This window comes from Macrobrachium rosenbergii, chromosome 21 (genome assembly GCF_040412425.1).
Source record: "Macrobrachium rosenbergii isolate ZJJX-2024 chromosome 21, ASM4041242v1, whole genome shotgun sequence".
NCBI lineage: Eukaryota > Metazoa > Arthropoda > Malacostraca > Decapoda > Palaemonidae > Macrobrachium > Macrobrachium rosenbergii.
The window spans coordinates 46,079,537-46,094,272 of NC_089761.1; the positions used below are offsets into that span (position 1 = coordinate 46,079,537).

At 37.3% G+C, this 14,736-nt stretch overlaps 1 protein-coding gene across 2 annotated transcripts in view; it reads right to left on the reverse strand.

Moving 5' to 3' along the window:
* Epac (Exchange protein directly activated by cAMP) overlaps window positions 1-14,736 on the reverse strand; it is a 659,154-nt gene that overhangs the window by 473,497 nt on the left and 170,921 nt on the right. For both annotated transcript variants that reach the window (XM_067123714.1, XM_067123713.1), the window contains exon 2: window positions 11,585-11,727. In XM_067123714.1, the coding sequence (XP_066979815.1) occupies window positions 11,585-11,727 (143 nt within the window). The remainder of the gene's footprint in view (window positions 1-11,584; window positions 11,728-14,736) is intronic.

A 14,736-nucleotide genomic window follows, 5' to 3' on the forward strand; every position in this document is an offset into this window, starting at 1 on the left:
CGGACAGTTATTTAAACACTCTCCTTCTAAATGTGTCAAAAAAATTTTGCGAACAAAGGGCAAAATGGAGACCCCATAGCAACTCCCTCGACCTGCAAGTAGAGTTGTTTGTTAAAAATAAAAGCAGAATCTTGCACTGCAAGTTCCAAGAGACTTAAAAAATTGCCTTTTAAAACCGTGAAAAATAACATAACTCTCATAAAAAACTTTGTTTAGAATAATCTCAATAGTTTCGGAGACTGGAACATTTGTGAATAACGACTCAACATCTAAACTGGCCATATATAAATCACCATCCTGATGAACTATTTGTTGTTGGAAGTCAAAGCCATTTTTAAGCGCAAACTGGGATGCTGAGAAATCATTTAATAAGTGAACTAAATATTTAGAGATACTATAGGAAGGGCTATTATACGATGACAATTGGTCTGATAGGTATGCCATCCTCATGGACCTTAGTGACCCCATTCAAAATGCCAAACGATGACCCTGTAACAAGCAGTTTTTGGAAGGTTTCCTCATTCAAGATGTTATCTTTCTTTAACTTTCTAAGGGATCTATTAATCTTATCTTCCCTTCTGTAGATTTCTAGGAAGTTAGGTTCTCCAATCAATAGAAATTTTGTATTATCAGAAAGAACTGTATTAACTTTATGTAGATAGTCTTGTTTATTTTTCCTTTCCTTTTGAGGTGTTTTTCCAAAGACTCAAGGGCTTGAACTAACTGTGGTAATCTTAGCAGCCTACAACAGAAACTTTCTCTTCTCCTGCATGACACTTATAAGAACTTAAAAAATAAGAAAGGAAGATTTGGAAATTTTAAGAAATTTGAGTAAAGTGGAAAATATCGTCACTTGCAAACCCGACAAGGGCAAGGGAATAGTATTAATGAATAAACAAGAATGCATAAAACCGCTTTAAAATTTTCATAAGTAACTTTACCAAGTCCTTAAATAAAAAGATTCCCTAGGAGAGATGTTAGAATTCTTTGAAGTCCCTCTAAGAATATATAAAACTACGTTTAATATACCTAGAAGATTCTTTGAGATTCCATTGAACAACTTAAGAGATTCTAGAACGTAGCTTCATAATTCGCTTCACCAATTTTAAAATTCCCTCACGCTTGAGAAGTCTTTAACTTCTTTTAACATCTTGACAACTTCCTTAAGCAGCTTTAAGATTCTATAAACCTTTTACGATATCATTATGCAATTTAAAGATTCAATTTATTGCCTTTAAGCTTACAAAATTATTATTAGAGACTTCTATGATTCCCTAAAAGATCTAAATGAACTCCTTCAGCACCATTAATATTGACACAATTTCTAACATTCCATTGAGCACTTGAAAACTACGAAGATATCTTGAATAGCCTGAAAATTTGGAGATTTCTTCTAAGTAATTTTATGTTACAATGCCTCCAAGCAGCTTACATACTCAATTCACCACCTCTCAAACTTCATTAAGAAGCCTGAATATCTCTTAAGCATCTAAAATTTCCTTAAGCAGATCAGAGAAGCTTCAAGCTTTTCAAAGGCATCTCAAAAATTTCCCTAAGCAGCTTAAAGACACCTTCAAACATCTCTTGAATTTTCTTAAAGCGGATTACTGGAGTATCACAATTCCTTTAAGACCTCTTAAAATTCTATGAGCTGATTAAAGCAGACTTAATATTCCACAAGCAGTTTTAGGACGAATTCAAGCATCTCTAAAATTCCTTTAAGCGGCTTACAGCGACTCTGAGATATATCCTGGAAGTGGAAGATTCGAAAACGTTGTTCTATATGTTTCTGGTTTACATAAGTGATCAAGGTAGCTTGGAACTGTGCAGCAAAAGTTTTCAAAACTTCATAATGACGGGTTGCTCTACATGCAGCAGCCTGCACCAGAATACACGCTACTTCAATCTATTATTATTATTATTATTATTATTATTATTATTATTATTATTATTATTATTATTATTAAAACAGTTTAACCAGACCACTGAGCTGACTATCAGCTCTCATAGGGCTGGCCCGAAGGATTTGGATGAAATGACAGGTCTGGGCTAGAAGCCTAGCACTGGGACAATAGATCATTCGATATGGTGATGAATGAATGAAAATGAAATTAAAAACTGCACAGAGGCACACGCTCTCATACTGGAAACTTTAATCTAAAACAACAACAACAACGACCACTACATCAATAAAACAATTAGGATGAGTTTGGTCTCACATTTACAAATGTTTTGTCTTCAGTGTTGTCAGATCTCTAATTTTCAGTCACAGGACAGGTGATGAGCTCGTCTAATTAAAAAAATCCACGAAGATTTGGGTAAAAAAAATTGGTATGCTCTAGTCTTTGCTGCTGTTCTTTATTTCTGCAAGATTAATCAATTAATTCCATCCAATATTAATAGACTGGTTTCCTGTCCTCACTCAATAAATAACTGCATTAGAGCTCAAAGAAGGCTCGTCTCGATTCATATTAATAAGTATAGCATATCCTTGTGGCCTTCTGCTTACCCTCTTTGCTGGTTAGGTTATTAGCTAATGTATGCGTTACTGCACGTCTAAAAGCCTAAAATAGTCAGTTAGTCCACTTTCGTCCCAAGTAGAGAGTAAGTGAAATTTTATACCAATAATTCACAAACTGTTTATATCCGATGGCGCATTTAGTACGAACTCGTTTGTAGACACTGTCAAATGCGCTATCATGGGTGTACGTATTCCGGAATGAGCATTACTCCGTCGCAGTCGATTTCGATAACCGTTTCTATCATCAATAACAGCACATCAACAGGGCTAAATCCTAACCTACCTTCCTTCAATACCTGATAATAATTTTTCCAAGGTTCCCATATTAGGGTAACTGTTAATTAACCGACAAAAGTAGTATTAAAGAAAAGTTGAGCAAACTGGCGAGATGAAAATAAACAGCAATCCCGAAAACCGCAAGCAATTATGTTTTCTTTGAAAACTAATGCGAATATGCGTTAATCAGCTTAGCGTGGAACACAAATGGACACATTTCCATGTTAATTTCTAATGTTATTATCTATGTACATCCTTTTTAGCAGATAAAAGAAGATGGAAAAGTGTTTTGCAATATTTATTTAATTCTTATATTATTAAAGAAGTTAAAATGCGATGAAGTTAAAATGTGATCGATTCTCGTGCAATCGAAACAGGAATATAAATGCCAAATTCAACCACGGCCAAAGAAAAAAAATTAAAATATATGCTTTGCGGAAGTAAAAGCACACCCTTTCCAATGAAATGAAAAATAGGACATCGGAAATATTCAAATTTAGGGAATAAATAACATGAAGTGATACTTAATCGGTTGATTCACAAGATCACGATTTCTGATCAGTGACTTCATAAATGAAAAAATCACAAATTGAAGATCATATGCACTTGAACTGGATACACAAACCTGAAGTCTTTTATGTGGAAATATCCTCGGCCAAAGTAAGTTCAATTAATGAAACCTGGTAACAAGGTATTTAACAAGTGGCAGGTGAGGGGACAAGGTAATCACCAACTCACTCGGTAAATATCACCAACTTTTATTTCGGCAACAGGGACAAATGTGGGTTTGGTTAGGGGCGGGATTTTCATAAAAGATGACAATTTGTTCCTCTTGGAAAAATTTGCATTTGCTATGAGGATACTTACTCATCAGACAGGAGGTATTGTTCAGATATAGCTGGTGTTTATCTTCTACCCAGTTATGTATGTGAGCAGGGAAACGATGATTCCTGTAACCAACTGTATATCCTGATGTATGTGATACTGAGACACAGAGGGCTCTGTTCCAGAAAATGGCATGTTTGTACCCTTACTCTAGGACATTTGGAGAACTTCAGATTTCTTATGTGATTTGGGAAAACCAATTCAAAAAGTAGGATATTACAAAACCTGAAATGAGTTTGCTCTATTCAATCGCCATCCTTGTTAAAAAAGGAATGGACGGAGTCACATCTATTAAAAGTTAAAGATTGGAGCTCTGTTGTGTCTAACCTGCATTATGCCTGACCAGTGAGAATTCAGCCACTGGCTGTTGGTTGGAAGAAGCAGGTATGGCTGCCAAAGCAATGTAAGCCACAAGTGCAGTTCTCTCAGCACCTCAACAAGAAAGCCAAGCAGACCAGGGTTCCAACCAGCTTATGGCCAATAAGTAGCCACCAGAGTCAGCAGAGACCAGTAGTTACCAACATTCATTTAAACGCTTGATGGACCAAGTATATCACCAAAAAAGCATAGAAGTCGAGGTTCTCCAAAAGATGTTGAAAGGCATCTTTCATCTCAGCCCAAGAGTCCACCACTGAAGAGCAGGACACCAGGTGGCAAACAGTTCAATCACCTGGGTTTCCCAAACCTCACACATTCTCAGCTATGTGCAGGTGCAAGGACCATTCCATCACTGTGACACCCCTGACGATTGAGCTGATCTACCAATACATTCTGATGGCCTAGAATGTATCTGGCTGACAGCTCAAAATGAAGAGAACCCAGTATCCCATCAACTAATCTCATAATGCTTGCAGAACCAGATGCTCAGTACCCATCTCGAGAACTGTGATGTGCAAGTGACAATCTACTTACGTCTACACAAGTAACCATCCTCTGAGGATCGGGATGTGTCTGGAACAAGTCCCAGATTGTGAGAGATGGTCCCAAGGCACTACAGGTGATGAAACAAAATCACCATCTGATCTCTGGGTCAGACAGTTCCCTGTTGTTCATATCAGGCAAACTGCTTCCCCCACTGCCGAAGTGCCAGATGAGGTTCTACATACTGGACAAGTCTTGAAACTACTCCACTGCAGTTGGATTCATCAGTCTGCAGACTGACAAACTACCACCCTCTGGAGAGGCTCTGGTAGGAAGGTATTTCCCTCAAAGCATTGGAGTCAGAAGCCATGGAGTCTGTTGCCATAATCACTTTCATTACCTTTGTGGTCTGAAACAGAGGCAGAACCAACCTGTGTGACTGAACTACTCAACTGAGGTAAGCAGTCATGCACTCCGTACATGGCGGAGCAGCACTGAGCAATACACAGGCAGGTTCCACCGAGGGTTATGCACCCCAAAGATGAACTGAGGCCGATAGCTGTCCAGGGTTACTACACAGGAGTTTAGCCAAGCTCATAATGGTCAGGAAATCAGCCATGAAAACCTCCTAGGACAACTAGGATAGCCCTGGATAACTCATACAGCCTGTAGTCTGGGGAAGTGCAGACTCTTCCCTTCTTGCTTCTGATAATGCACCAGTACAGGAAGAGCCATTGGTTAGTTCATCTCTTCTGAGAAGAACATGCAATTTACTAGGAGTACCTGGGTTCATTCATCATGAACCAAGCTTGTGTCAGTCCACTGGCACTGCCCATGATCACCTGCTCTCCAATCAGTGCTGGAATCACCTTTACTTTTGACTGATAAGCAACAGCTGCAAAAGAAAAAAAAAAAAAGGGGGTTCTTAGCCTTCTTGAGGGTAGCCTTCCAGGCCTTTTTCCTATTCTTCAGTCAATCCTCAACCAAACCTACAGAGGGGCAGATTTGAGGCAGACAACCCTGAAGGAACAGGTGCAGGAGTAGCTGGAGCAGCTACAGCAGAAGCAACAAGAACATCCACAGATACAGAGCACTTGATCTTGGAGGGATAAACTAGAATTGAAGCTATGGGGCCCACCAAGATCAATGCAGATGAAGAAATTTTGGTTAAAACCAAGTATACTCAAGGAAGGTATACAAGGAAGGCTTCCCTGGGATCCCAAGAGGAGGCCACAACAGTAACAGAAACTGAAGTGGAAGCTTAGAGGTAGCAGGCACCATCATCACACCAGTGACAACATTGGCCAAAGAAGAGTCAGATGATCATCACATGGCTGAGCATACCCTCCTCAGACTACGCAAAAGGAGAAGCAGCAGGGGTCAAGGCAGGAACAAAATGGCGAGGCAAAGGTGAGAACAGTGGTGTGTTGCCCTCAGATGGCACACGATCTCACTCAACTTCTTCCTTCTTGAGTTGGACTTCTCCAACCGAGCAGGTGACCAAGTGACACATTCAATGCAGTTCAAGGACAGCAAACACTCCTGACCTCAGCAAGCAATATACAAAGAATGAGGGCTGATGGTCAAAGGCAAATAAATCTAACACAAACTCCACCACACCCAGGGCATCTACGCTGAACTTCTTTCTATAAGCAGAATTATCAATCACCATTATTATTCTTAAAAGTCAAAACCAGATCTATAAAAAAAAAAATCCAAAGTCGTCAACCATTCAAACCAGAAAATTCTAAAGTTACCCCCAAGGACAGCCATGATACAAAGAGTTTCCAAAGTCTGCACAGCAAGGAGGCCGGAAAAAAAGTGGTGTTTCCAAGTGAGTGGGTGGTTACCCATGCCTCACTCACCTGCCGTTGGTCAACTACCCCTTCTATCTATATTTCCCTTTACCTTCTTTTACTTCCTAATGAGCACCTTATTCTTTGAAAGCTTGAATTTTAAGTCAATGGCCCTTGTGGGCTTGTTCCATATGAATCGAGTTCATCTTCTGAATAAAATTAATAATAATAACTGATGTAAAGTTCAACTACCGAAGCATGTTTAATCGAAGGTCTGTCCATAAAAAAGACGAAGGTTTTTCTCGTATGAGCAAAATGAGACTGAAGGAAATCATGATAAATGTGAGGAAATACTGTGAATATATCTTTCGTCAGCCTGAGTTGGTTACAGAAACTTTAGAAAATATATTCTACATTCACTGGACGAAATGACAAGAGCATAATCGTCTTTTCCCAAAGGAACCCCACCTACCATCTATTATCGTATTACATTAATGGCGGAGAATTTCTCTCTCTATATTCCGCAGAGACAAGTATCATTTAATGTTTTATTTATTCTTTTATTATATATCTTCAATTCTAAGAGAGGAAAGAAGAGACGGACAAGAATTGTTTGATTTAGGTAACAAGAAATTTGAAAATAAAAACTGCTGCAATCTAAGGGAATTGTAAATGTATATATTATGTATAAACTACATAATATAATCCTATGTGTATAATAAAAACTTGCAACACCCATGAAATATTTATTATTATCTTTTAGTATGGTTTTTCATGCTTATTTCTATTTCAATTATTGTCAGCGTTACCCTCCTCCTTATCATATCCTTGCTACAATTATCACCATTGATCTTTACCGTCACCCGCTCCATCAAATATTATCATTCGGCGCAGTTCAGGAAGTTAATATCAAAAAGACCTAATCAAAAGGATATCATCTTCTATTCTACAACAAAACGAAAGTCTGGGTGATTTTTCTCCCCCTCATTCGTTTCAAAGAAATGTCATCATTCTTAATTGAGTAAAAAAAAAAAAACTAACATACGAATTAAATCTACGTTTATAATTCTCCTTCCCTGTAACCCCATCAGATAAGCACGGAAGCGTAAATGCCCTCACCGTTCAAGTCACATACAAGACTGCTTGCAGGATGGAAGCACTTTTGGAATATGAAAGCAAGAAGGATCCTCTTCTTAAGCAGAATTCACCTGCAGTCAAGGCCTTTCTCCTAATCTGGTGCTTGCAATAAGATGTGTATCCTTGCCGCACAAATCCCCTCTGCAATACCTTATAAAAAGAACTAGCGAATACGTTGGAAAGGAAGCCAGAATATGTGGAAGAATTTGTGATGTTCGTGCAATTGTGCTTGCAGACACACACAATATATATATATATATATATATATATATATATATATATATATATATATATATATATATATATATATATATATATGTGTGTGTGTGTGTGTGTGTGTGTGTATGTGTGTGTATATGTATGTATGTATGTACGTACGTATACACACACACACACACACACACACACACACATATATATATATATATATATATATATATATATATATATATATATATATATATATATATATATATATATATATATATATATATATATATATATATATATATATTATATATATGTATATTTATATTATGTATATGAATTCAGCGCTTCGACATCACAAACCCTGACACCGCATAACTCGTGTTACTAAAATAATATTCTACTTGAACTGAAGAAGGAAGATTTCTTACGTTCCATATTATAACACTCAACAACTAACCACAGGTTTCATCGGCGGTCTTCATCGCTAAGCCAGCCAAGGAACAGGCTTTCCTGCTGCTTCTATTTCAAGCTTAAAGGCTGTAATAGCTGAACTTCTGGCTTTTTACTAACTAAACCATTATGATATTATGTTTAAATCAGCTTTCCTCTTTAATGTCTTCAATTAGTTTGAGAGACATTCTCAGAGCGCCTTTTCTTCTTTCTTTAAATCTTCAGCTGACAACCATTATGGACATAGTCAACAGGCTATAAACCCAAGAGGGCTCAAAAATTAAAATTAGCATGCAGAGAGATCCAACCTATAGGAAAATATGATAAATAATTAATTAAGAGGAAACAGAAAATAAGACCGATACATCTAAATCCAGGAGACGCCAGCAGAAAGTAGGACTGAATTCCTCGCTTAAACATTTGGAGGTCAGAAGATCCCACAACTGTACTAGGCAAACTATTTAACATTTCACCTGTAGCCACTTGTATACATCTGATCGTGCTACCTAAACGAATTTGCATCCAAAGAAATCTTGTTCTTCGTTGTATTCTTCACTTTACTCTCCTTGCCTGAGCCCACCCTCTTCGAAAAATGCATCAGTCTCCCTATTTCGAAGATAGTGGCGGGCCAGTACTAGAAATTATTGTCAAAACTTTTTAACTCTCATTTATTCAAACACCTGGAATTCGCCATTCTTCTTCCAAGTCGTCAGTGTGGTTTCCCTAGGTAATAACTACTAAAAAAAACTTCTGTCTTCCATACTTATGTTTAATCATCCTCACTGTACTCCATTCTCTTTTAATCTTTATAGTTGTGTATTCTCTCTTATGCACACTTCTGAATAGTCAACCCTGGAGCATCTGCACATATGTTACTTACACCTGATTTTGTACTGATTTGTTTTCAGCTAAGACCGTGATCTCCAGAGCACATCTGCAAGACAATTTCTACCTATATGGTATCCACTTCCCCATCAAGTTCCTGGATTTTATGTGAAAGTTATTAATATCTTTAAATGAGCTAAAACGATGAAGGGTTGATTTAATATAAATGAAAATTGAAATAATAATAATAATAATAATAATAATAATAATAATAATAATAATAATAATAATAATAATAATAATCGTTATTTGTTAAAGAGGAAGTGAGAAAGAGAAGCATATAAGAAAACGCCCAAATATGAGCAGCAGTTTTTCAAACTTGAACCGAAAGGGCCCATACAAAGCTTTTACGGCTGAAATAAGGAAACTAATTGCGAAAACTGAACAGAACCCTAGTTTCACTGCCCATAATCAACCCTAGTTTGAAAAACTGCTCCTCTCATTTGGGGTGTTTCTGAGTTGCTTCCCTTTTCCACACCAACGAATGAAAGGCAATGTGTCTTGCACAACTGCAACGCCCCTATTCTCTAGGTTTTATTTCTCTGCGCCATATCGTGACTTATTTCTCTCTCACCCCTTTTATGCACAGTATTTTGATCACTTTTCTGTTCGGCTGAGTCTCTTCTCCCCCAAGGGGGCCAGATAACGCTCGTCAGTCAACACCTTCCCACATCTATAACCTATGTTTTGTTTCAGATCTAGGCTTCTTAAAGACAAGAGGTTACTATCTAATTGGCCTTTTCTCGTAAAATACAACAGAAAATACCAGGAATTGGATAAAATGTGAATAAACAATAAAACTACAAACTTCGATATTTTCACACGAACAATTCTGCAAGCTTTAAAATAAATAAATAACTTTGATCTTAGTGGAAAAGAAACGATGCAAAAATTACGTGGTCGGGTAATTAAACACTTCTTATATAGAAGACCTCAGTTAACTAAGCGTTAAATATTGCTGCATCAAAAAACTTACCCGAAAGGTATCAGTCTTGATGAAAATAAGTGGGATTACTTGATCCACCTGGCCACTCTCTTTCTCTGTCTCTCTCTCTCTGTCTCTCTCTCTCTCTCTCAGTACATTTTATATAATGACCTTCATGTCCGTAAGGACTGACATATATATATATATATATATATATATATATATATATATATATATATATATATATATATATATATATATATATATATAGATAGATAGATAGATAGATAGATAGATAGATAGACAGATAGATAGATACATACATACATACATACATACATACATACATATATAAATATATATACATATATATTATATATATAAATATATATAAATAGATATCTGTTCACGTGTGAATTTTTGCCATACGTGCGCGCACACGCACACGCACATGCACACACATATATAATATATATATATATATATATATCCTCTTTTATTTTCTACAATCTCTATATCTGTGTGAACGTATTATTTGTTTGTTTTAGTTGTAAGTAACTTTTATCAACCTTCCTATATATCGTAATATAAACTGATAAGGACATAATAATATCAAAGGGCATCAAGATTCATTTACATCCGATGAGACTAATATCCCACCTCAAATTTATCTCCAAAATATTTAAAACCCTACAATGATTCCTAAACATGTCACAAAATTTTTTGTTGCTTAGTTCCTTTTACTTTTTTTGTGTCCGAAATACCTACCACCTGGTAGGGACCTAGCAAACAAGCGTTTACTCAAGATATAATTCTCAGCAAGAATGGAAAATTCTATCGATTAAAAATTTTCATCTTTTTAGATTTCCTAACCAGCTTTTTAATCCAGATAATCTGATTAGGTTAATGTACCTTCCCGCACTAAATACCTCTCTGAAACTGGAGCAGGTTTCATTTTTCTACTACTCGAACCTTCACGGGCAAAATATGCCAAACAAAAATGTAAATACACCCATGGAGGTAATGGAGTTCCCATTACTCTAACGAGTGGGTTCAGTTTGTCATCTAGATTAAAGGACTATCAACATATTAGCCAGTCCTCCATTTCTCTGTCGATTTGCTGTTCAATTCTTATCTTCGGTCGGTGTTTATTCCTATTTATTATCTACAATGCCTCTTTACCTCCACAGCTTGTCTAAAATATCTGTTCATTTTTGATGTAACCGAATAATCTACGACCGTACAATATAGCTGACATTTTATTGTGGAAATTTTATAGTTTGGTATGTTTATGATTTCTATAAACATTTTTCGTTAGCTCCGAAAATGTCATCGAATTGTTTTGATACCATTATTAACAATTTTCTCCTCTTAAAATCAGAACATAAATTTCTCCAAGAACTGCTTAAAGCATCATCTACCAAAATACTACTAAAATAGTGCACTACACCATACCTAAAACACATCAAGATAACGCTACACCCAAACCAAGCACATGCAAAAGGAGAAACCCCTAGAATCCATCATATGAAAATGCATTACATAAACCTTATCAGCATCTGTCAATCTAATTTCATACTAGATTCTATTATATTAATATTATAGGCGTTAAACTGAAACAGCTACAACTACACTTACGCGTAACGCCCTTTTCCAGGTCCTCGTAGTATGAGCACCGGGCAATATCGAAAAGAACTGGCGAAGGGAGTCGATCTAAGGGCGGCACTCGACGCAGTTTCGAGGTGATTGTCGACACATCAACCGGACTGCGTTCCTCTGGCCTGAGAAAATAAAAGAAAATGAAAAGATGAAGCAAACGGGTGGGAATGCAAAAAAAAAAAAAAAAATTCAAGTACTAGATCTCTCTCTCTCTCTCTCTCTCTCTCTCTCTCTCTCTCTCTCTCTCTCTCTCTCTCTGTTCTAGAGTTCAGTATACCTTAGTTTAACCAGACCACTGAGCTGATTAACAGCTCTCCCAGGGCTGGCCCGAAGGATTAGATTTATTTTACGTGGCTAAGAACCAACTAGTTACCTAGCAACAGGACCTACAGCTTATTGTGGAATCCGAACCACATTAGAACGAGAAATGAATTTCTATCACCAGAAATAAATTCCTCTGATTCTTCATTGGCCGGTCGAAGAATCGAACGTGGGACCAGCAGAGTGCTAGCTGAGAACGATACCAACCCGTCCAATGAGGAACTCTCTGTCCTAGAAAATGAGAAAGTTCCAAAACTGAAATACATTTTTTTTACATTATCTTAAATTATCTCTCTCTCCTGAAAGCTAAATATATCTGGATACAGCTACTGAAAGACATATCAGACATAAAAGTGTTTCAATAAAATCTGAAGAGCGCAGGGGGAGCAGAGCTTCAAAGGGATTGAAAAAAAGAACAAAACCTTAATTGCTTCGTACACAACTTTCAGAAAAGTTGTAATTGTTTCCGAACTCCTAACAGTAAATATTAGAATAAAGTTGAAGAATTTCTTTCCTTATATAATGGGAAACCTTTCTTTTTAATTATTTATCGGCAAGGCGCAATTATGTATGATGAACGCGATGATATAAAAATGTTTTCATATCTAATATTTCATGAGATCTCGAAGAATCATGTTGACAAGGACATAATATGACATAAACTTCTAAAGTGATGGGTTTCACTACTACTACTATTGCTATTACAATATAACAGTGGTATCGTATAACTAAAACGAAGTGCAAAACTTTCAAGAGAGATCACATTATTTTATTTGTGTCTACAACAGTGGGTTATCGGTTGACAGGATGGAATTGGGGTTATTCTGTCCGCACTTTTTCTGTCCGCCCTCAGATCTTAAAAACTACTGAGGCTAGAGAGCTGCAAATTGATGTGTTGTTCATCCACCCTCCAATCATCAAGCACACCAAATTGCAGTCCTTTAGGCTAAGTAGTTTTTATTTTATTTCCGGTTACATTTAGCCATAAACGTGCTTCTGGCAACGATACAGGTTAGGCCACCACCAGGCCGTGGTTAAAGTTTCATGGGGCGCGGCTCATACAGCATTATACCGAGACCACCGAAAGATATATCTATTTTCGGTGGCCTTCATTATACGTTGTAGCGGCAGTACAGAAAACTCGATTGCGACAAAGTTTCTTTAGCGCATTTTTTACTTTTATTTATAGCCAAGATAAGACTTTGGATATAATAGTTATAAAAATTACACTAAGTTGTGCAGATATCTCGACAATGCCTCTGCCAGAAATGACAAATGCACGTCACTTTAACACCATGGAACTTGATGTTCAAGGCTCATGACTAGGAAGTTATAACGGGAGGTAAAACTCTAGTTTATTTAGCCATAAAACTTCCTGATCACCAGAGAAAATGAACCGCTAACTATTTCGTGCAATCAGTGGACATCTTAATAACAACATCATCCATAAATCCATACTGTGTTTAACACTGTGGACTACAATACTACCCAAAAGGTCTATAGTATCCTGCAAGTTATGATCCATCCAAACCGCTTTGTGAGCAAACGACTCCAGACTGAATATTTGAATAGACGAATTCCATGAAATGTATTCTGACAGAGAATATACCTAAATTTTTACTTTTAAAAGACATGTCCATACGCTGATTAAACCTTGTGAAAATCAATTTAACTGTGGAGAAAAAACGAAGCATCATTCATGATGAACGGTAGGCTAGCACTAATTCTACAGAAATTCTCCTTCCAACCCCCCATCACTGTCTCTCTCTCCATAACTAACTCTAATCGAGCTACCTGTCAGTACGCAAGTTTTCTATCTACCCCACGCCGCCACGCCACACCCATTTCCCCTCTAAAGAGAAAAAAATGGCCCTTTCACGAAGAGGACAGATAAATGAAGGAGGGTTTTATGACATTACCGACCATCGATTCCCGCGGGCTGGCGCAGCAGGAAGCCCCCAGGCCCTGCTATTACCGTCTGTTTATCTTGCATTAGCGCGGCAGTATCACATAGGGGTTGACAGAATGACGCAGACACAAGAGCCTTCGTAGAATTACACTGTCACATAAATCTTGACTGAGAATTGCACAGCTGGCGATAATCAGGAACACGGATATATTGCAGACAGGTAACGGGGCTGTGCCCTGGAGGACTCTCCGCTACGCTTGGATTTATAACAGGTTTTCTAAGCGGGTATTGAAAAAAAAATTGGTAATATATGCCTGAGAAAAAGTTTTAACGGCATGGAACGTTGGGAATAAATAAAAAGTAAGGGTAATAGTTATTTGTAAATAGAGTATATATCAATTCTCAATATTGGGACGTGAGATATCTACCATCTGCGATTAAAATAGAAGAATAGAATACAGAATTAAGGCCAAAGGTCAAGTGCTGGGACCTATGAGGTCATTCGGCACTGAAAGGGAAATTGACAGCAAAATGGTTTGAAAGGTGTGACAAGAGGAAAACCTTGCAGTTGCACTATGAATGAATTGTTATGAGTGGGTGGAAAGCAAGATGGAAGAAAGGGAATATGAACGGAGTTACAGTAAAAGGAATGAGAACGGCTGTAGCTCGGGGCCGCAGGGACGCTGCAAGGACCCTTAAGTAATGCCTACAGTGCACCGCATGAAGTGCACTGACGGCACTACCTACCCTCTACGGGGATCTGTGATCTAGATTATACACAAGATTATCTTTTTTCTCAGTTCCCTAGCACAAATGATCTAAGCGTTACAGTATGAAGTTTACGGGCATTTATTCATGTAAAATTATCTATAAATGCTTATTCACTTGATAATTCTACGTT